Raw genomic sequence first — 24,395 nt, forward strand, 5'->3', positions numbered from 1 at the left:
AAAAATTTCCTGACTGTTAGAGCAGTACGACAATGGAATCAGTTGCCTGGTGAGGTTGTGAGCTCTCCCACACTAGAGGCCTTCAAGAGGCAGCTGGACAACCATCTGTCGGGGATGCTTTAGGGTGGATTCCTGCATTGAGCAGGGGGTTGGACTCGATGGCCTTGTAGGCCCCTTCCAACTCTGCTATTCTATGATTCTATGATTTAGTACAGCATTCTTTTTACACCATAGCCCACCAAGTGCCCTCGGTGCATTCATCCTGCACATGGCTGGGTTACCATAACCTGGAAGCTCAGTCTGGAGCCATTTTTAAACATCAACCAGTTTTAGTTTGCATGCAATGAATTAGTGGTCAAATAACATGAAGCAGCATCCAGGGATGAGCAGAGAGAGAGAGAAAACAAAGTAATAGTAATAATAATAATTTTAGAAGTCGTATTAGCTGGGAGCTAATTCTCTCTCTCTCTCTCTCTCTCTCTCTCTCTCTCTCTCTCAGAGACAGCACCGCTTTTTCCATTTAGGAGATTACACAGCCTCAAGTCTTGATTTCCCTCCATCCCCTCCCCCGACCTTCCTTTCTAATATAGAGTTTCATCAGTGAATTTAAAATTAAGACTTTTTTCCTGTGGCTGAAAGATCGCACATAGAATATGCGTTTCAGCCGTTTCCATATGTACATCATTCTGCTTCGGGGGGGGGGGGGATCATTTATTCCAAAGTTCATCTGTAACTATAGTAACCTGAGCTTGGCGTGTTGCAGCTGGCAACGTTAAAAACAAGCAACATCGAAACAGAAGTCTTTTTTTTACTGCTTCTTGGAGGGAATGCTCTCCCAATCGTTTTGTTCCCAGAGAATTAACCCATGGTCTTTTCACACCAGCTCCTGTGGACCAAAAAAACCCCACACCCACAGCCCACCTCACAAAACCATCCTTAAGTATCCTTCAAAAGAAGCTGTCAGATGTTGGGTTTCTCCTGAAATGCTCCACCTGTTCAACCTCTGCTGTGTCTTTGGTTTAATATTTATTTTGGGTGCAATCCTGTGGTCCTTCAGAGGGCGTTCCGGGGTGGGTGGGTCACATGATCGATTGGATCTCCCCGTCCAAGGGTGGAAAGAGAGGCTGGACCTCATGAGGGGAAATCAGAATTCGTAACTCCACTTTCAGCCTCTGCAGAAACTTCCACATCCCATAACTCTCCAGGCTCAGAGAGGGGGAAATGCAGAGAGCTTGGGGGGGGGGCATTCCCTGGGAGTGCTGGGGGAGGATTTGGATCCACCAAGGTTTGAAGCACAGCCCCGAAATCTGGGGGAGAACTACAGCAGACCTGTAGCTGGTGTAGATAATTTCCCAACAATGGATGCCCGTGAGAAGAAAAATGTTCAGGGGAGAGAGAGAGAAAATGAAACCGGGGCGGGAGGGGACTTGCTGCTGACACCAGCCAGTCGCCCAATCTGCTTTAAAGTGCTTTATAACTATTTTGACAACTGTATATGGAGTGTGTCCTGGGCCCCAGCAGTTATCAAAACTGTTATAAAGCGCTTTAAAGTGCTTTAAAGCAGTAGCGTAGGTCCTGCGAGAGCTGGACCATAAGGAAGGCTGAGCGAAGGAAGATAGATGCTTTTGAACTGTGGTGTTGGAGGAAAATTCTGAGAGTACCTTGGACTGCAAGAAGATCAAACCAGTCCATACTCCAGGAAATAAAGCCAGACTGCTCACTTGAGGGAATGATACTAAAGGCAAAACTGAAGTACTTTGGCCACATAATGAGAAGACAGAATACCCTGGAGAAGAGGCTGATGCTAGGGAAAGTGGAAGGCAAAAGGAAGAGGGGCCGACCAAGGGCAAGATGGATGGATGATATTCTGCAGGTGACAGACTTGACCTTGGGGGAGCTGGGGGTGGCGACAGCCGACAGAAAGCTCTGGCGTGGGCTGGTCCATGAAGTCACGAAGAGTCGGAAGCAACTGAACGAATAAACAACAAGGTCCTGCTAGTGTTTTGATACCTTGGCAGCTCCAATGTCAGGGCTCTCCACAAAGAGACTTCCGTGGCTTTTCCAGGCTGCTCGCTTCCTGCGAGTAGCCAGGAGAAGCCACGGACTGGGCACAGCGCTCATAGGAGCGCTGTGCCCATTGGGCCGGGGGGGGGAATCACGGGAGGGGAGATAGGGGCCGGGGGAAAGGCTGGACCCGGCAGGAGAGAGGGGGGGGAGAAGAATGGGCACGGGCACAGGCACGGGCATGGCGGACAGGGAGAAAAGAAGAACAGGGAACAAGGCATCGGGGATGGGGGGAAGAAGGACGGGGGACAAGGCATGGAGGACGGGGGGAGGATGGGCGAGCGAGCGGGCAGGGGGTGCATCAGGCATTGTGGGGGGGAAATCAGGGGCAGGGGGAGCAGGGGACCCTATGTTTATTTATTTTTAAACCTACCTTTTCCAGCGGTGTGCTCCTGTGCACATGCCCCTTTAAGATTTTTTTAAAATGTCGGATGCGATGGGGCTTTCCCTTGCCCCGTCGCGTGTTACGTCTGGAAAAGGGCGACGGCACACACGAGCTGTAGCGCGCCGTCGCCCCGACTCCCGGCCGGATTATCCGGTAGGTCTAGCAAGGCCCTGGGTGACACACAGGGGATCCAGTGCTCAGGCAGGGGCGAACCCTGGATGATCCCAGGATAAACCTTAGGTCTAGCTGTGGCCTTAGTGTGTTTGGGAGGGGGGGATCTGCTATTCCTGGAACATACGCAGCTCTGATGGCACAGGGATCCTTTGAATGGCCTGTGAAAATATATTATAATAATCCATCGGAGACCCAACCCTAGTTTGTGCATTGTCTACACTGGATCGAGTTTACCCAGGAATCTGTCATGAGGGTGTGCTGATATGCCCCTCTTCGTAGATACACATATAAAGTGCCCTGAGGGTTAATGAAAGTTCTCAGGTTAGTGCACAAATGTTATAACTGGCATGGTATACTGCTATTTTCTCACCTGCGTTGGCTTCCAATTAGTTTCCAGACCCAATTCGAAGTGCTATTTTTGATCTTTAATTTGCTGCACAGCTTGGACATTGGAACCTGACAGAACACCTCCTCTCATATATATGTATGTGTGCAAATGCTCTCCTTTGATTGACCCCTCATTCTTAACTTTGGAGGCTGGCCGAGAGAGAGAGAGAGAGAGAGAGAGAGAGAGAGAGAGAGAGAGAGAGAGAGGCCTGATCTACACCAGACAGTTATCCCGGGGTCAGCTTGACGTCATTCCTGTGCATCCAAATGGGGATACCAGGATCAACTGGGGATGAACTCTCAGTTATCCCAGGATAACTGGGACCACAGTTTTCCTGATTTTTCCTGCGGTCCCGGAGCAACCCTGGATGGTGTGGCAGCCGCTCCTGGGTCCTCCCTCCCCGCGAGTAGCGGGGCTCTTCAGACGGGCATGGAGCTGTGCAGGGGCGCTCCATGCCCATCAGGGGATGGTGGGCAGCATTTTCGCCATCCCCAGAATGGCTCTCGGAGTATTGGGGTGCTGAGTTTTAAAGTGTTGTTTGTTTGTTTGTCTGTTTGTTTAAACTATTTATTTCTGGTGCAGGATCACACCCGCACAATTGCTCAATGTCGCCTCCATTTAAAAACCAAAATTTTTACACCGGAACATCCCTCTTCAGTTCCGGGATGATGCACTGGCGTTTAGATGCAGGGGGACGATCCCAGAGGCAGGCAAGCCTGGGATCAACCCCGCACCCAACCCCATCCCGGAAGGCCTAAGGGTATGGATAAGGCCAGGGGGAGAGATACACTTTTCAGCACCCCCCACCCCCGATTATGGAATGCACTCCCTGGAGAAGTCCACCAAAATGTGTATTTGTCCTCCTAGGCCTTGTAAGGGCTTACCATTTTGTCCCTGTGGCATTGTTGATGGTTTTAGCTTCTGCAATTTCTATTTTGGTTTACCATGTAGGTATCTGTTTATTTTGGTGTTTATATTTAGGATTTCCAAAATTAATTGTTGGATTGTTTATTGTATTATTGTTATATTCTTAAATAATTTTGTGCAACACCTGGGGGGGCTTGTATAGGTATCTAACAAGTATTAATCATGAATAAACAGTGGCACATCATTTTACATATTTTCTCCCTCTGTCTCTCTCTTTCTCTCGCCAGGGTTGAAAGGAAAGAGAGAGCGCGTTTAAAGACAGTGAAATTTAACTCAAAACCTGGTGTGATCGATGCAAAAGGGGTATGTAAAAGTGAAACTAACTGGCCGGGGATTGAAATCTTACATGTATGTACACTTAAAAGTTGACCAGCATGAAAGGAAAATGAGAAGGGGGTCACATGATCAAGCCGCAAAAAAGAGAAAATAAAAGGTTTGAACTATGATATTGTTTTAGGATGAAAGTAAAGAGGTTTCCTTAAATATATATAGAGAAGGGGGCATTGCATCATAGAACAGTTTTAAAAAATTCTGTTTTATCCTGGTACTGGCTCAGAAATATCTTGACTGCTATTTAATTTAGCTCTGACAACATGCTTAGTGCTCTACAATTTATGTATCTGAAACACATTTAGTCTGCCTTTCCTGGAATTGCTCAAGATGGCTTACGTTAAAAAAAAATATGCATAGTATACATTTTAAAAACACACACAATAAAGCAATCATAAACACATGCAACGCTTATCAAATTTGCAGATGACACAAAATTGGGTGGGATAGCTAATACCCCGGAAGACAGAAACAAACTTCAAAGTGATCTTGATAGGCTGGAGTGCTGGGCTGAAAACTACAGAATGAAATTTAATAGGGATAAATGCCAAGTTCTACACTCAGGGTAAAGAAACCAAATGCACAGTTACAAGATGAGGGATACTTGGATCAGCAATACTACAAATGAGAAGGATCTTGGAATTGTTGTAGATCACAAGCTGAATATGAGCCAACAGTGCGATATGGCTGCAAGAAAGGCAAATGCTATTTTGGGCTGCATTAATAGAAGTATAGCTTCCAAATCACGTGAGGTACTGGTTCCCCTCTATTCAGCACTGGTTATGCCTCATCTTGAGTATTGCGTCCAGTTCTGGGCTCTACACTTCAGGCAACGAGGATGATCAGGGGTCTAGAAACAAAGCCCTATGAGGAGAGACTGAAACAGCTGGGCATGTTTAGCCTGGGGAAGAGAAGATTGAGGGGAGACATGATAGCACTCTTCAAATACTTGAAAGGTTGTCCCACAGAGGAGGGCCACGATCTATTCTCGATCACCCCAGAGTGCAGGACACAGAATAATGGGCTCAAGTTACAGGAAGCCCAATTCCAGATGGACCTCAGGAAAAACGTCCTGACTGTTAGAGCAGTACAACAATGGAACCAATTACCCAGGGAATTTGTGGGCTCTCCTACACTAGAGGCCTTCAAGAGGCAGTTGGACAACCATCTGTCAGGGATGCTTTAGGGTGGATTCCTGCATTGAGCAGGGTGTTGGACTCAAGGGCCTTGTAGGCCCCTTCCAGCTCTACTATTCTATGATTCTACAACATCAAGACATTCGTTGGAAAGACAGCGGTCTCAACCAACTAGCAGCCAGAAATTAGCATCCATTTTTCCCTATATTTATTGAAAGACATTTTAGTACAAATTAGTGTTAAGTTGAAAGTACACATTAAACAGCGTTCTTGTGTCGTTATTGGCACTTTATTGTTTAAATCCCAAACAGCCCTGGGGGGTTGCATCTGAATAGGAAATGGCTAATGGCAAAAGTAGGTCTAGCATCACGCCCTCCTACCCACCACCCACCCACCCCGGTTATCTCTGGGTGGCTGCCAACGTCCCAACGCTCTGGCACAACCCAGTGCTGATGCATGCCCTGGACCAGCGGGCACCTTTTTGGCACCCGGGACCGGTTTTGTGGAAGACAATTTTTCCACGGACCGGGGGTGTGTGTGAGGGGATGGTTTTGAGAAGCCCAGCCCACCCTCCCCACTCCAGCATCCTGGCTTCACTTCGGCTGGGCAGGTGAGATGGCGCCCTGCGCCCAGGTACACTAGAGTGGGGATGGGTGGGTGAAAGCAGCTCACCTGCATGGCCCGGTTCCTAACAGGCCACAGACCGGGACCGGTCCGTGGCCCGGGGGTTGGGGACCCCTGCCCTGCATATCCCCATCCCTTTTTTTTCTAGTCTGTCATGCTAAGCAGCATCAGGCTGCGGTATCTAGCCACCATTTTTAATTTCCCACAATGCCCCTGACCTAGCATCACCCTGTGGAATTGTGGGAAATTTAAATGGTGGTTAGGCCTAGCTGCCCACCACTGCTCTGAACACTGGATTATATCCAGTGCTGGCGTTTTGTCAGTTCTAAACACGTTGTGCTCATGAAAACAAGGGGTAGGCAAAGTGGTGCCCATAGACATCAATGCTCCCTTGGACACTTTAAAAATAAAAATTAACGCTTTTTCTTACCAGCTGCTGGGATTGCTGTGAAATAGCTTTCTGTGGGGTGTTGAAAACTGTGGTCTCAAAGGAGTCGTTTGGTGTGTTGAGGGTTCAGACCCCACTTCTGCCTTGGGCTCTACCTTTGGGGCAGGTTGCTTGTCCTTTGCCACGCCTCCCCTGGCAGCCATTTTGTGGTGGCGACCAGGACAGTTTCTCAAATTGCCAAAGATGCCCACAGTAAAAAAAGAAAGAAAAAAGTTGCCGATTGCTGCGGTAGCACAATGTGAAACTAGTGCTTCTTCTTAGCACAACTCTGGAAACCAACCCAAACAAGCGATTCTGGGATGGGGCACGTCAGTGGAGAATCCTTCTGTGGACTAGGCACGTTATTTCATTCTGGAAGGGCTACTTTCTGGTTGTGCTAGCAAGCACTGGCTTCCCATTGTGCTAGCATTCAGATTTTGCTAGCAGTGCAGCAGTGTTGGGTACTGCCCACTGCCGTCACAGCCAGATTAGCCCGTCAGGGCCCCTGACAGAAGGGAAGACTTCAGAAGGCACTTTGCCCACTAGGGTGGCCATATCGCCTATGTTACAGGATGCAGTTCTCTATTTGAAGGACTGTGAAAGGGCAGTCCTCTGTTTAAAGGCATTCTATGCATGAAGGGTTGTCCAACCCAAATCCGGTTGAAGGTTAAAGCACCCTAAGAATGGAGAGTAATGGGGGGCCTTGAAGTTGTCCATCAGTAGTTAGCACCTGGGCAGCAGACTGAGCAAATATGCAGGTATTTTATTTATTAAAACATTTATATCCCGCCCTATATCACAAGGATTTCAGGGCATCATACAGATAAAACCATCCATATAAAATAGAACAATAAATAAACAGTACTAAAACAAATTAAACCATTGATATGTTAAAAACAATATGAAATTTTAAAACAGTAAAATCCAATTAAACAAGACAGTGTGCGGGCTGGTGGATTTAGATTGAACAAATCACAGTTAAAACGAGAGCAGTTCTTTCTAAATGTGCACCTGAACACATTTAGGTGCATAAGTAATTTTTATTAGCATAGGAAATTTTTATGCAAATCCATGTCCTCTTCTGCCCTCTTTTGGGGGCATGAATTTCCTCCTTTTGAGTGATGCATAGGTGGCCACTCTAGACTAGGGATGGCCGTTACAGGGAAATTCGGCCCTTGGGGGCTAGACAGATTTCTCCGGAGGCCCCGACTCAACTTTCTAAAATTGTCACCTATACATGTTGCAGCAACAATGCACATGATTTGTGCAAATCACGCCTGTAATTTGCACCATTTTCAGGCACAAATTGCATAGTTTTGCGCATATTGAACACACAGTTTGCACAAATTAAACATTTTACGGCCACAACAAGCACAAAGCCTGCAAATTTCAGCCCCAATTTGCATAAATGGCGGTTTTTATTGGTGGGGGACAGGGCTGAGTTGTTGAAAGCTCAGCAAACTTCACCCCCGGATGGATTCCTCTGACTTCCTACCCCAGACCCTTCAAACTGGACCCAACCCTAGGGCTGCTTAAATTTGGTTATTATTGTTGTTATTATTGGCTTAAAACCACTCCCCCAGGGCCCTTTTCAGCTGTTCTTCCTCCTCCTCTTGTAGTTGAGCTTGGGGAGAGTGATTTTGAGTTGGAAATGGACTGTGGGGAGGAATGGCTGAAGTATCCTCTCCCTGCATGAACTTCCTCTGCTATGACTTGCAGCATATTTGGGCTGCTTTAGGTTCGAACCCCGACAGTGGCATGTCTCAATGCAACATGTCGTTTGCGCCTTACTGAAACCCATGAGAACGGAATGAAAGGCACACAATCAGAACTCTTGAGAAAGGCCATGCCTCAGCCACTCTCCACATGGAAGGAACCTGAAACAGGGCTCTCAGCGGCCTTTCAAGGCAAGTGAGCTCAGAGAGAGGCATTCGCTAAGGGAGTTTAGGGGCATGTCTACACCTAAGGGTGTAGAGCAAGGTAGGGGGAGGATCACAAATTTACCGCAATCCTCTCCCAGCATCTTGACAGCCATGCAACATCCCAGAAGGGAAGAGGGACATCACAGCCACCTTTTTTTTCCTGCAGTGGAGACAGAGCACAATTGCACTCAACCGCATGCAAGTTTTTTTTAAAAAAAGTTTAAAATGTACCCCCCACCCACCCCTGATGGGTACAAACTGCCCCAGTTCAGCTCCGTGCCCATTTTAAGAGCCCCACTACTCACGGGGAGAAAGGGATGACATGGGAGCAGCAGCCACAGCACACACGCTCCTCGGGATGGACCCAGGACCATGGAAATATTGGGAAATCCATGATCCCAGATATCCTGGGAAAAGTCCCTAGTTGTCCCAGGTTACCCCCAGGATCTCCTGTGCATCATAGGGATGCATAGGGACGACTTGGAGACGACCCCTGGATATAAGCATAGTGTAGACACACCCTAGGACTCAACCATGACAGGCTTTAAACATTAAGAATTTGCATCTTGAATTGGGCCCTTTGAGCTCACGAGGAACCAGTACTGTTGGCAAAAAAACCCGGTTTGAGTAAGGCCTCCCCTGCACCCACCATTCTGCACCAGCTACCTTCAAGGGTAGCTCCACAAAGAGCATGTTACAGTAGTCAATCTATGGGGTTATAGAGGCCTCAATAACTGAAAGGTCTTGACAAGTGTTCAGAAGAGGTCTGGTCCATTCTTTAAGGGCATCTGTTAATCTTTGGAAGTGAATAAGTAAACAAATTCTTCCATTGGGAGTGTAGCTTAAAGGTGGTCTAGCAGATGAGATGTTTAAGCTATGCATATATTGTTTGAATACCATTGGCTTGTGTGGCCAAACTCATCAGTATGTGATGCTCAGTGGAGCATGCCTGTAACCATAAGGAAGACATAACCTCTGATTATGCCCAACTCCAGTAATCTGCCAGTGATTTCCACCAATGTGTCTGCACTTTTTCAAGCGATGCCATGGTGGGAATGACTGTGTTGTTGCCAATGTCACACCAGAGCATTTTCTGCAGGGTGGGAAAGCATGTTGTCAGAACACAGTGTGTTTTCGGCATGATGGGTTATCACGTCTGAATGCAATGCATTTTCCGCACGGTGGCTTGTTAACTATGCAGTATGGTTTATTTTTCCCAAACAAGCCACCTTGAGGACTCATGGCTTGTTGTTGATTGTTCAGAGTGGTTAACAACATGACAACCTATCCTGTTGAAAACACCCTAAGTTCAGACAACACAACCCACGGTTCAGCAACAACCCACATGGGTAGGTTAGCGTGTTGTGTGAACCCAGCCATTATGGTCTCCATCTGTTGATGTCCTCTAGGATACTTGGAATGCAAGGGTTTTTGACCAGGGGAACCATCCTCAAACCTGCATCCTTCTCCTTTTTATCAATAACTACTAGGTAACCATGTGTTCTTTGGGATCTTAGCCTTATTTAAGCACACCATTAAATAATCAGCTTTCTGACTGTTTTTCTCCTTCTCTAATAAGCAGTTATGGTGGCCGGGGACTGGATTTAGCAGTGTCTTGCAATAGTTTTAAAAGGATTAGAAGGATTACTCCAGACAGGAAGCAAGACTGAAAGAAAGAATCTAAGAAAGGAGGGGGTTCCCCCCCCCATTTTATAATGTTGTGGCAGATATTGTACAAGATGGTGTGTATGTGTAAAGAGCAGGATGAGCTAATGATGTAACGTTGGACCCTCCCAGCAAATTATTTCCAAAGGGGGTTATTCTCTTTTTATTTTTAACTTCAATTCCTCATGTGGATTCTTTTGACTTTGGGATTTTCAGAGCTGCGGAGATGTAGCCCTGACAGTTTTGCACCAGCTGATAGCTCATGAAATAGTACTTCAGTGCATTTCAGTGCCCTTTAATGCTGTTCGGTTACCAATAATTTCATTTAACGGAAGCCCCATATTGGGTGTAGAATTTATTTGCATTTGTCTTGGTCCGTCCTCTGAATTTTAGAGAAGAGACTGTTGTTTCCATAAAGAGAAGTTCTGAAGCTCAATCCTGTCTAGTAGCCATTCCCTTTGACTGGGAACATCCTCTCCTAAATCTAGATGAGTGTGGAAACCGGGTGTAATTTATAAAATTATCAGGGCAATGCCCTTTGCACATGCCTAGAAATGTGCCTCTTTACTTTCAAGTTCCAGTCTTGAAGTTCAGCACTGAAACATGCCATGGTACTGAGTCTTAGGGTCAAGTTGGCCACTGTGTGAACAGAGTGCTGGACTAGATGGACCCTTGGTCTGATCCAGCATCAGGGCTCTTCTTAGGTTCTTACTGCTAAATGGCTCCCACCATTCAAGGATGTCACCATACAGGGTGATGCTAGTTTCTCTGACAGCATCCTCTTTGGCCGTTTGAACCATTGTGAATGGCTTGTCAACCCCTTGCCCAAATACAGACGTTGGGCATCCTTTATTTGACATAGAACACAGCACTGCCGAGAGATAAACAGCATATAAGAAGTTAAGATCAGAATATCTCACTCCAAATAATCATTCCTATCCTTTGTGGCTTTTCCTGGGTTTTAAGAGGTACCTAAATCTTCAGCCAAATGACACCTTAAATGCCCATTTCTGTGATATAGTCCAAGCCTGAAGGAATCATTTGTCTGTGTTGCTAATGATGCCTCACACAAACCAGAGTCTGGTGAGAATTTAATTACCCTTTAATTTCCTCCATCGGTCTTCCTCACGCACCTCGCTGCTGAAGCAGTATCAATCTTAGGGGTGCTAATTCCATTACTGGTGGTGACATTTCAGAAATGGCTTCATCGGGGAGGCCAGCTGGCATGGGCAATCTCTTCATCTCACCAATCTCTTCCTGTTTGCCTGTTGCGAAAGAGCACCTTCGGGCTCCGCGTAAAACCTACCATGTAAAAGCGTGTGACATGTGCAAAGAGGAACGAGGGGCGCATTTGCATCATTTATAAATATGGTAAATAAATAATAAATACATTTCTGCATGCAGCCGGCGAGCTAATAGTGGAAGAGATGAGAGCCTCCTCTGGTGCTTTTTGACCAAATTCCCTTGAACACTTCCTCATCCTGGATATGCAGGCAGAAGCTAGGGTAACCATATGAAAAGGAGGACAGGGCTCCTGTATCTTGAACAGTTGTATGGAAAGGGGAATTTCCACAGGTGTCATTTGTTTGCATGCAGCACCAGGTGAAATTCCTTCTTCATCACAACCGTTAAAGGTGTGATGAAGCATTTGAGAACTACAAGTTCAATCGCAGCTTTTAAAGCTCAGCTAAAAACTTCTCTTTTTCCTAAAGCTTTTAAAACTTGATTTTGTTCTGACTTTTATACTGCCTGTTTGGTGCATTCTCTTCCCCTCCTTATTGCTTTATTATGATTTTTTTAGAATGTAAGCCTATGCGGCAGGGTCTTGCTATTTATTGTTTTACTCTGTACAGCACCATGTACATTAATGGTGCTATATAAATAAATAAATAAATTATAATAATAATAATAATAATAATAATAATAATAATAATAATAAGGTGAAAGAGCCCTGCCCTCTTGACCAGAAACAAAAGAGGTCAATTATTATTATTATTATTATTATTATTATTATTATTATTTATATAGCACCATCAATGTACATGGTGCTGTACAGAGTAAAACAATAAAATAGCAAAACCCTGCCGCATAGGCTTATATTCTAATAAAATCATAATAAAACAATAAGAAGGGGAAGAGAATGCACCAAACAGGCACAGGGTAGAGTAAAACTAACAGTATAAAAGTCAGAACAAAATCAAGTTCTAAAAGCTTTAGGAAAAAGAAAAGTTTTTAGCTGAGCTTTAAAAGCTGCGATTGAACTTGTAGTTCTCAAATGTTCTGGAAGAGCGTTCCAGGCGTAAGGGGCAGCAGAAGAAAATGGATGAAGCCGAGCAAGGGAAGTAGAGACCCTTGGGCAGGCGAGAAACATGGCATCAGAGGAGGCTCCTGCAGCTTTAATGGTTGTGATGAAGAGGGAATTTCACCAGGTGCTGCATGCGTAACAATGACGCCTGTGGAAATCCACTTTTCTAGCAACTGTTAAAGATACAGGAGCCCCGTCCTCCTTCTCCATACGGTCACCCTAGGCAGAACAAATAGCTGTTTGTGGCAAGCAATACATTCTGGCCACCGTAGAAAAACTGGAGGTGGCCCATCTGCCATTAAACCAAAGGTTTACATTCTATTTAGGGCTGGACTTCAGCTCCATGGGTTAAATTCAGCCTGATCCAACTCTCCAAGATATGGCAGATAGCCCCGCCCTCTTCCCTAGCCCCGCCCCTTGCCTGCCTTCACCCCTTCCCTACCCCCTTTTCCCCACCCCACCGATCGTTTGATGGTTTCAGGATTTGCATGCCCCCCCCCCCACCATTCTAAAAGGTTGAAATGCCTCTCTTAAAGCTTAAATACTGGCAGTGTTTTTTTGGGGGGGTATTCCTGTTATTTTTGCTATGCCCCCTTTTTCCTTCAGCTCTGCCCAGCAACTGCTGGAAAAAGTGCAGGAAAGGGCAACTCAAATGATTAAGGGGCTGCAGCATCTCCCCTATGAGAAGGAGGAAAGGTTACAACAGCTGGGATTGTTTAGCTTGTGGGAGGGGGGAGGAGGCTAAGAGGAGACCTGATGGAGGTGGACAAAATGATGCATGGTGTGGAGAATATAGACAGGGAGACCTTTTCCTCCTTCTCGCATAATGCTAGAACCCAAAGGGGTCATCCCATGAAGCTGACTGGTGGGAGATTCATTGTACACCAAATGGATCAATGCCAACATTAAACCAAAATTAAAAACCACTCAGTGCTTTTTTTAAAAAAAAAATCCTTCAATTGCTAATGCAAAGTCATTTCTTATGGTGTGATGGTATAATGTTTAAATCAGAGGTAGGCAACTTGGGGCTCTCCAGGAAGCCAGATTCCGGCTGGACATCAGGAAAAACTTCCTGACTGTTACAGCAGTATGACAATAGAACCAATGACCTAGGGATGTGGTGGACTCTCCCACACTAGAGGCCTTTAAGAGGCAACGGGTCAGCCATTTGTCAGGCATGCTTTAAGGTGGATTCCTGCATTGAGCAGGGGTTGGACTGTGGGGCAATCTTCCACTTCTGGAGTTTTGGCTTCAGGAAATGTCACAGTTAATTCCTTTTTGTTAAATGTGTGATTCTCTTCATCCTTCCAAAAATACGTTATTTCTTCCTCCGCTCCCCATGACGCCAGCCCCACTCCTTGTCCTTCCCAAGTTAACATGCTTGAGAAATTCAAGAAACGTTAAAACAATGGATGTGGTGCAAAAAAGAAAGGTCATTTCACTCCCAGGTGACTGAAATGCAGATAATAATATCAATCCAATTAGACATGCTGGCCCCTAGATGATTTTTTTTTAAAAAAAAAAAAAAGTAGGAAGCAAGCAAGCAGAGAGCCAGTGGTATAAATAGCAGGTGTAATTTCATCAAGCAGAAACGAGAACCTGAAATTATCACTTGGAAGCTACCTATTAAGCCTTTTAATTTAGTGCATTTAATAGCATCACACTTGTCTAATCATTTCAATTTCCACTTTCCTAATTATTGGTGTGCAAGGTTTTAATATCCAAACAAATAGGTAGTGTCTCTGGAGAAATATGACTCTTGCATTGATGTGGAAAACTGAAAGAGAAATTACACACACACACACGTACGCACGAACGCACACACACATATAAAAGCACCTTTTTGGGATTTGATGCTGTCAGAGCACATTTCGCTCACTTCCCCACCCCACTGGCAAAGTTTAGGGGTCAAACTGGTGATTCTCAGGTCTCTTTCTTTATGTTTAAAAGCAGCTATGGGGAACATTTTGGATCCAGTCCACAGTGCTCAGAAAAGGGAGGTTATTCCTGCTACATTTTCTCCAATTTTAAATCACCTATTGAGCTACCATATTAGCCCAGCCAGGAGGGGGAAACCGGCATGGATCTGAAGGTTTTGCCAGAACCTTTTCCAGGAAATTTAGAGGGTGGGGTACTGGCAAAAGCCATGGTAGCAACGTCTCCCACCCCTTGCTTTAAACTAAACATTCCCCACCCAGAATTCTGGGCTTGCCCATTATGTTTTGCTGACTGAAGCAAAAGACAGAATGGTGTCCGCACCCCATTCTGCATACAGAAGTGAACTGGACTAACAGTTAAATTTGTCTTCAATGCTAGCGATGGGACAGTGACCTCCACCACACCTGAGGGCGGCAAGCTAGTTTAAGGGGTGCAGGGCGGGCTGTGCGGCACACAGCTCTCTCCTCTGCTCAGGAGGGACGGCTGGAAGGCTGCCACTACCCGCCCCCAGCATCTGCCATCTGAGGTGATTGTCTCACTCTGTCTAATGATAGGGCTGGCGCTGACAGAATTCCTGCAACCAGTGGCCATGTTCTCCCCACATCACGATGTAGAATCAATCCAGAAGCATTGCTGAAACTAACTCAGCTGCCCCACCAGTCACCTCATGCCTAACCTTATATTGGCCTTGTTCAGATGACACCTTAAACCATGGCTTTAACCATGATGGTTGAACCAGAAAGCTAGGTTGTGTTCAGAAGACACCTTAAACCATGGCTTTAACTAGGGGTGTGCACGGACCCCCCACTCCGCTTTACTTTAAGATCCGCCATTTTCGGATCGGCCCGCTCCGCCCCACCCCCACTCCGCCTGTGCCCACTCTGCTCCGCTCGGAGCTCCGGATCCGGATTGGAGCTCTGGTCCCCCCCCCATAGGGGGGGTTACCGGGCCCTGCCGCCTTCGCCACCCATGCGGCGACGGCGGCAGAGCCCGGTAAGGAGGAGGGGGGCCTTACCTGCCTCCGTCCGTGGTCCGTCGCCGTCTTCAATTGAGCCCGTGGTTCCACCAGGAAGTCTGGGCCGCAAGCGCGGCCCAGACTTCCTGCTGGAACCACGGGCTCAATTGGAGATGCTGATGGACCGCGGACGGAGGCAGGTAAGGGAGAGGAGGGCGGGGGGTTACCGGGCCCTGCCACCATCGCCGCCCATGCGGCGACGGTGGCAGAGCCCGGTAAGGGACCAAGGGGGAGGGGGCCTTACCTGCCTCCGTCCGCGGTCCGTCGCCGTCTTCAATTGAGCCCGCGGTTCCACCAGGAAGTCTGGGCCGCAAGCGCGGCCCAGACTTCCTGCTGGAACCACGGGCTCAATTGGAGACGCTGACAGACCGCGGACGGAGGCAGGTAAGGGAGAGGAGGGCGGGGGGCGTTACCGGGCCCTGCTGCCGTCGCTGCATGGGCGACAGCGACAGCGGCAGGGCCCGGTAAACCCCACTTACCTTTCCGGCGGAGCTCCGGATCGAGGCGAAGGATCTGCCTTCACCTCGATCCTCTTCGCCACGCTCCGCCGGCCCCCCAATCCTCTTCGCCTCCGCCTTAAGGGCAGGCGAAGCCCCCCGCTCCGCTCCTGCTTCTCCGGTCCGATGAGAAGCGGAGCACATCCCTAGCTTTAACTAAGGTGAATAAAGCAAAAAGCCTTCTTCACCACCGTTAAAGTCATGGTTTAAGGTGTCTTCTGAATGTGCCCACAGTCTGCTTCCTTCCTGGCTCAGTGTGTGAGCACCTCCTCACTTGCAGCAGGATGGCGACATGTTCTATGTTCCAGGGGACAATCCTCTGCTTGAAGGCATCCTCTATTTGAAGAGAAGAGGGCAGTCCAAGTCCATCTTAAAGATGACCAGCATCAGAAGAGTTTTGAAGTTGCCCATCTACAGTTTGCACCTGGACAGCAGACCCAGTGGGCACACAAGTCACCTGGTGTGACTTCCTCACTAGGAAAAGTCAGACTGTCTTTCAAATGATTCTTTTTCCCAAATTTGAATCTACGAATGCAAATTAACGTATGCAAAATTGCAAGCCCACATTCCCATTATGGATCTCACGTCTTTTTTGCGTAAGTGGCCTTTTGGACTGGAGGACCTCAGGTGTGGCTCTCATTCTCTAAGCTTTCGGCCATTTCAACCTTGTATGCTCCTGTTGCACCTCCAATCTTTGTCCCTTGACCCATCTCAACTTGCCTTCTGGCTCTAAACCTGGATTACAAGCCTTGCTTCTGAGCCTCCTCTTTTGATTCTGCGCTGGCCTTCCATTTCTGTCCTCACTGCCTTCTGACTCTACAAGCCTTTAGGTAGGCTTCATCCTGCAATGGTCTCACTCGGGAAACTGACAGCATTGTACTGAAATTCACAAGAACGCAAGGAGAGCCATGTTGGATCAGACCAAGGATCTATTTAGTCCAGCACCCTGTTCACACAGTAGCCAACCAGCTGTCGACCAGGTACTTGATGTAACAGCACCCTCCCACCCATGTTCCCCAGCAACCGGTATATATAGGCTTCGTGCCTCTGATACTGGAGGTAGCACATAGCCATCAGAACTAGTAGCCTCTGATAGCCTTTTCCTCCAGGAATTTATCCAACCAGTCACCTTTTAAAGCCATCCAAATTACTGGCCATCACAACATCTTGTGGTAGCAAATTCCATAGTTAAACTATACGCTGTGTGAAGAAGTCCTTCCTTTTATCGGTCCTGAACCTCCCACCAATTAGCTTCATTTGATGACCCCTTTGGGTTCTAGTATTATGAGAGAGAGAGAGAGAGAGAGAGAGAGAGAGAGAGAGAGAGAGAGATGTATCCCTATGGACATTCTCCACACCACATCATGATTCAACATTTCCATTTCCGAGGCCACTGAGAAGCTGCGTACTTTGAATGTGAATTTGTCTTAGAGCAAATTCGCTTCCTTTTGGCATAGCGTCCTCAGCAGTGCAATGGGTTTAGTCTCACCTGGAGGCAGTGACGAAGATTAATCCATCAACGTTTTGGCCTTTCAGTCAAAGGGAGAACTTGAAAGGTGATGTTAACAATCACAGGGTTCTGTTCGTCATTCAGCAGCACCCTTCAGCTTTGAGCAACCTAGCCTTGATTGATGCCATGTGCCCTTTCAGCTTTCAGAGAAGGCTGTATTTTGAAGAAATGGTGACATCTGTATGGTGGCAGGCAATGGAATATAGCATAAAAGGAAATGACAAGAAACTCCTATTGCATCTGTAGGCATTGAAGTGGGTCCAGTATACATCTAACCCAAAAGGTGCAGTCCACAGGTTGCAGGAATCCCTGCAAAAGGGGGAAAGGAAAATTATTATTATTATTATTATTATTATTATTATTATTATTATTATTATTTATATAGCACCATCAATGTACATGGTGCTGTACAGAGTAAAACAGTAAATAGCGAGACCCTGCCGCATAGGCTTACATTCTAATAAAATCATAATAAAACAATAAGAAGGGGAAGAGAATGCACCAAACAGGCACAGGATAGAGTAAAACTAACAGTATAAAAGTCAGATCAAAATCAAGTTTTAAAAGCTTTAGAAAAAAGAAAAGTTTTTAGCTGAGCTTTAAAAGCTGCGATTGAACTTGTAGTTCTCAAATGTTCTGGAAGAAAGTTCCAGGCGTAAGGGGCAGCAGAAGAAAATGGACGAAGCCGAGCAAGGGAAGGAGAGACCCTTGGGCAGGTGAGAAACATGGCATTAGAGGAGCGAAGAGCACGAGCAGGGTAATAGTGTGAGATGAGAGAGGAAAGATAGGAAGGAGCTAGACAGCGAAAAGCTTTGTAGGTTATTTTATTTATTTATTTATAAACAAATCGTTTATAAGGTTAACAAGAGAAGTTTATATTGGATTCTGAGGTGAACTGGAAGCCAATGAAGAGATTTCAGAAGTGGAGTAACATGGTCAGAGCAGTGAGCCAAGAAGATGATCTTAGCAGCAGAGTGGTGAACAGAAACCAATGAACTGTTGTGAGAAGAAGGAAGGCCAGTGAGAAGAAGGTTGCAGTAGTCCAACTGAGAAATAACCAATGCAAAAAATGTTCTAGAGCTTTATGGTCCCTAAGTCTCCCCCTGAATGTCCCAGGGATCCGTTCTCAAAGGCTTCTGAGACTGGATACTCACCAGGGCCCTCTTCAGACTATCACCACATGTCCATGGAGAATGGGGAAGTTAGATCCTGCTGCTAGCCCTGACACACACGCACACTGGCACATTTCGTGTGCACCACTGGCTTTGCTTCTCGACAGACATGTATTTGGTCTGACATCTGCAATGGTGTGGCTACATCAGAGGTGTGCCCCTCCAGATGTTGTTGGACTACAATTCCCAAAATAAAATAATGCTAACCAGCATGCAACTGCTAGAATATTAAATGACATCAAAAGAACAGAAGTAAACAAACATTTTATGAAATGTAGAAATTGCACCATATCACGTATCGAGCGTAAGAATACAATAATAGTTTACAGAAACTGAACGAGTTGTTTACAATAACCGAGCGTAAATCGTTTGCAAGAAACTAAACAAGTTGTTTACCGTAACAGACCAAAAATAGTTTACAAAGACTGAATGATAACTGAATAGTTTGCAATAACTGAGCAAAGAGCAGAAATAGTTTGCAAGACCTGAGCGATTACAGGCCTCCGGCTTCTTTCACCTATTTCGCAAATGCTTCATCAGAGTCAGAATATCACAACAACATCACAATGCTTATCAGTGGGGAACGAGAAGGATTTGTTAAATTTGTTCCTCAGGTTCAAAAAGATTTTTTTGTCCTCCAAAAAAGGATTGACTTACATCCCCAGCCTGAAAATGCAAATCTTCAGGAGCGGTGAGTTCTTGAGAGCTGTTACTGTATTCTTATGCTTGATACATGATACGGCACAATTAATAAGTCACATAAAATGTTTGTTTACCTAATACTTAATATTCCAGCAGTTGTGTGCTGGTTGGCATTATTCTATTTTGGCAATTCCAAGTGCTGCCTTCTGTGTTGTTTAATTGGGACTACAATTCCCCGCATCCCCTAGCAGACTAGCCAGCATGGCCAATAGTCAGGGAATGGGAGTTGTAATCTAACAACATCTGGACGGCCACAAGTTCCTCACCCCTGGCCTATGTGTATATAGCTGTATAAGCACTCTACGGGACCAGGACCCCAGGTCATGTGCCAGGCATGATAGCACTTTTCAAGTACTTGAAAGGTTGTCACATAGAGGAGAGCCAGGATCTCTTCTCGATCCTCCCAGAGTGCAGGACATGGAATAATGGGCTCAAGTTACAGGAAGCCAGATTCCGGCTGGACATCAGGAAAAATGTCTTGACTGTTAGAGCAGTACAACAGTGGAACCAATGACCTAGGGAGGCCACACTAGAGGCCTTCAAGAGGCAGCTGGACAGCCATCTGTCAGGTATGCTTTAGAGTGGATTCCTGCACTGAGCAGGGGGATGGACTCGATGGCCTTTTAGGCCCCTTCCAATTCTACTATTCTATGATTCTATGAATGCTGATATGAGTACAGCTCTTTTTCCCATTCTAATAGGTTGAAACACTTTTCCTAACGCTTCATTCTGGGAAGGAAGAGCTTTAAGCAAAAACACATTGGGGTTTGTTTGTTTTTTGTAATTGTGCCCCCCTCCCCTTTTATCCTCAGCTCCTCAAAGCCCCCCTTCCTTATTGTGACTTTGACCCAATTTCGCATGGTCCTTTCAACCTGTAGTACCATTTTCCTGCTCAGCAAAGCTCCTGATTGCCAGTTCCTTTGCTTCCACCGAAAGCACGTCTGCATTTTGTTCTCTCTGTTTCTGGCAAATTGATTTCCCTGTTACAATGGGGAATGCAGCATGTGGGATGTACGAATAGCAGGAAGCCTTCAAGAAATCAGTCGTGCTGTGTGGAAGCATACAGAACAGGAGACGGCCGGTCGGCATGAGTTAGCGTCCTCCTAAGTAGGTCACGGCTGCGATTTGGAGCTGGTGACTTTTCAAAAGAGTAATCTTACCAGGTCACATCAAAGGTCCGTCTAGCACAGCTCTCTGTGTCTGATGATGGCCATTGATTGAGGCTTTTGAGAGGAGGAAGGCGGGTCTGGGTGATGGTGGCTTTGAAAGGAGGTGAGATGCGAATTCAGTGCATAGTGGCTGCATAGCGGGGGACATGCTTTTAGGAGGAGAAAAGAGAAGTCCACTTTTGTCCAGATCTCTGCTGCTCATTCTTTTCACCTTGTGATGCAGGCCATGCAAAGGCAACCAGTGAAAGTTTGAAGCCTACGGAGATAATCTTAAAAGGTCAAGTCTTAGAGGCTGGGGGGGGGGGGGCGGTTCTGTCAGGAGGGGATATCCCTGAGAGGAGTAGTTTCATTTCTCTGGATAAGATTCATTTCCCTGGTTAAGTTTCATTTCTTTAAGACTGAAACAGTACTTTCTGTTTTGGGGGAAGAGGGGATAAAAGAGTGAGAGAGCCACTGGGCAAGAGTCAGAAAAAAGACGAGAGCATGAGGAAGGAGCAGAAAGAAGAAGACTGAAGAAGTTTAGGAGCAGTTTAGGGTTAAAAAAAAAAGCTTGCATTTCTGCAACTTTTATTTTCTTTTAATGCCTTTTGTATCACTCAGCTCTATTGACTAAATGCCTTTAGTTGTGATTTGCTTGTTTTAATTCACTGGTAAACTGTTCACTCACTCCACATCTACATAAACCTGATGTTACTGGGAAGGGGGGGTGTAAAAGGAAGGAAGGAGGCAAGAAATCCTTAAAGACTTGCTCAAGAGATCCAGGACAAGGAAGGAACCCTGACATACCCTAAAATCTGAGACAGCACTCAGACATTTTTGGCTGCATGGGACCCAGGAGGTATACCACAGGATTCTTTGTAGGATTTCAGAAGGTGCTGATGTGTGATATGGAGGGACCATAGCTGAGTGGTAGAGCAGATGGACAACCATCTGTCAGGGATGCTTTAGGGTGGATTCCTGCATTGAGCAGGGGGTTGGACTCGATGGCCTAGTAGGCCCCTTCCAACTCTGCTGTTCTATGATTCTATGATTGAATGCAGAAGGTCCCAGGTTCAATGCCCGGCATCTCCAAGTATTGCTAGGAAAGATTCTTGCTTGAAAACTTGGAAAGCTGCTGCCAGCCAGTGTTGGCAGTACTGAACTTGATAGCTCAATGGCTGGACTCATTATAAGGCAGTTTCCTGTGTCCCTCTGTGACACCAAAGAGGATCCCAAGTATTTGTAGGGTTGGCAGTGATGCAGTATGTCGATGGCTCTGGCTGCACTCTGCGTCACTGCCAACCCTACAAATGCTTTCCCACCCCAAGACGCCACTGCAGCTGCCTGTACAGCTGGGCCAGCCTTGCAGTCATCATTCATGGTGATTCTAAATATGATCTGAACATGATCTGAAAACCAGAAGAGCAGGAAGTGGAGAGAAAACAAATGCATTTCCCTCCCCCACTTGCCTTCATCGCAAAACACAAACCCTGCACAAATCCTAGATAGCATCCCGGAGGCCATGGGATCCGGTGGTTCTCCACTTCTGGGGCTAGAGGCAGAGCTCCAACCACAGAACGGGAGATCCCTACGCCAGGCCTTCGTAGTCCTCCCAGACAGCTCAGAAACCTTCGCATCGTCTCCTTCTCCTGAGGTCAGAATTCTGACCTTGGGGAAAGGGGTTGTTGGGTATGTTAGCAGAACCTGGGCTACAGGTCACTGAACCTGGAGCTAAAGAGTTAATCTGCACCTGAACAAGGTGGGAAGGGATTGCTGGGGTGTTTGTTTTCCCCTTTCCTGGCTCCTCGCCTCTACTTCCTTCTCCTTGTGCTTCCCTGCCTCATGGGTTGCTGACCACATGGCTGAACTGAGCCACCTTACCCTAGGATGGAAAGTCACTTATTCCTAAAGTAAAGTTTCTTTCAAACCACCACTAGAGTGTATCTTTTGTCGACACACGTGGCTACTCACAGGGAGCTGATTCAGATGACAATAGGTTATGGCCCCAGCTCCCATCTTACCCCTTCTCAACCTGTATGCTCAGACAGTGCATTGTTGGACCCAGATCTTTGATCTCAACGTTCTGCCTCAACCCAAACATGATTTCTGTGCCATCGCTTTCCTGCTCATAGCACAGGACTAGGTCATCCACACTAGGTACACACTAGTGGGTGAGGGGAAGAGGCCATGGCTCCAACAAACCCTGTCCCCAACACAGGGCCGGTTCCAGACTATTTTGCACCCAAGGCAAGGCGAGCTACTTGCACACACACACCCTCCAAATTGCCAACTTCAATTTTTAAGAACAGAAGTTATGTAGAAAAATGAAAAGCACAAAACTTGAAACTGCTAAATTTATTTTAAATTGCAAGAATAAGTAATCAATTTTTGAGTATCCTTTGCAAATCCAACGTGGGGGGGGGGCACCCAGCATCTCGTGCAGAGACTGAAGGCTCCGGGAGGGGTGCAGAAGCACCGCTTACTTCGCCCCTTCCATGCCTGCACGTGGACATATTGGAGGAGGCAAGAGGGGCGGAATTTCCCCCCCTCCTTTCTGGGGCAACGGTAGCTGTTGCTGCTGCCGCCGCTGCTGCACTTTTCCTGGGCCGAAGCAGAAGCTGCATGCGGCCCACGAAGCTACCACCATCTTTTCATTATAGATCCGGCGGTGTGGGAGGCAATTCCATACCAAAGGCTTAGTTAAGGAGCGCAGAGAGGAGGAGTGTGGGGGACGGACAGACAAAAGCTCTGAGGGACAGACGCAGAAAGCCGTCAGGTGCTCTGTGCTCTCAACTCCCTTTCTCTCCGTTCTCTCTCTCTTGTCCCGCCAAGAGACAAGAAAAAGGCACCACCAGCCAGCAGCCAGGCTAGGAAGGCCCTGGTCCCCTCCCCCAGCCCCCAAGGGCTGATGACGCTGCTTCCTGCAATGGGGGGGTAGATGCCCCAAATCCCCACCCTCCCCACTGTGCCGTGCAGAGGGCGCGGGGAAGGGGACGCTCTACTAGGCCTTGCCCGCACGATCCCCCCTACCCAGCCGCCGCTGCAGGCAGGAGTCGGGGCCAGGAGTTGCGCCCCCGGAGGAGTGCAGGGCCCACGCCCCCTGGGGGAGGGGAGGGGGCGCGGCGGCGGCCTCCTATACCTGCGCGGAGTGGAGCACAGGGCCTGTGGGAGTCTTGGGCGGCAGCGGCGTAGCTGGGGAAGGAGGCAGCCCCGGTCAGATGGGGACGGGGAAGGAGGCAGCCCCGGTCAGATGGGGACGGGGAAGGAGGCAGCCCCAGGCAGATGGGGACGGGGAAGGAGGCAGCCCCGGGCAGATGGGGACGGGGAAGGAGGCAGCCCCGGGCAGATGGGGACGGGGAAGGAGGCAGCCCCGGGCAGATGGGGACGGGGAAGGAGGCAGCCCCGGGCAGGTGGGGACGGGGAAGGAGGCAGCCCCGGGCAGATGGGGACGGGGAAGGAGGCAGCCCCGGGCAGATGGGGACGGGGAAGGAGGCAGCCCCGGGCAGATGGGGACGGGGAAGGAGGCAGCCCCGGGCAGGTGGGGACGGGGAAGGAGGCAGCCCCGGGCAGATGGGGACGGGGAAGGAGGCAGCCCCGGGCAGATGGGGACGGGGAAGGAGGCAGCCCCGGGCAGATGGGGACGGGGAAGGAGGCAGCCCCGGGCAGATGGGGACGGGGAAGGAGGCAGCCCCGGGCAGGTGGGGACGGGGAAGGAGGCAGCCCCGGGCAGATGGGGACGGGGAAGGAGGCAGCCCCGGGCAGATGGGGACGGGGAAGGAGGCAGCCCCGGGCAGATGGGGACGGGGAAGGAGGCAGCCCCGGGCAGATGGCCTCTGCCCTGCCCGCTCCCCCTAGTCCTCGCACCGGCCCGGACTCAACACAGAGGGCAAATGAGGTAGGTTCCGAAGCCAGTCTAACAAAAAGCCCTTTAGGAGAGGAGAGAGAGGCAAACAGAATCTCTGTTTCTACTCCTGCCCTGTCGGCATGAGCCCCAGAGGGCATTGGCTAGATGGGGGCCTCCAAGAGTGGAGCACTCCATTGTTTAGGCCTCGAGCCCGTTGGACTG

At 47.9% G+C, this 24,395-nt stretch overlaps 1 protein-coding gene across 8 annotated transcripts in view; it reads left to right on the top strand.

Annotated features, from left to right (window-relative positions):
• DLG2 (discs large MAGUK scaffold protein 2) overlaps nt 1-24,395 on the top strand; it is a 1,258,440-nt gene that overhangs the window by 1,168,852 nt on the left and 65,193 nt on the right. For all 8 annotated transcript variants that reach the window (XM_063127200.1, XM_063127202.1, XM_063127201.1 and 5 more), the window contains one exon: nt 4,166-4,241. In XM_063127200.1, the coding sequence (XP_062983270.1) occupies nt 4,166-4,241 (76 nt within the window). The remainder of the gene's footprint in view (nt 1-4,165; nt 4,242-24,395) is intronic.

Source organism: Elgaria multicarinata, chromosome 5 (assembly GCF_023053635.1).
Source record: "Elgaria multicarinata webbii isolate HBS135686 ecotype San Diego chromosome 5, rElgMul1.1.pri, whole genome shotgun sequence".
NCBI lineage: Eukaryota > Metazoa > Chordata > Lepidosauria > Squamata > Anguidae > Elgaria > Elgaria multicarinata.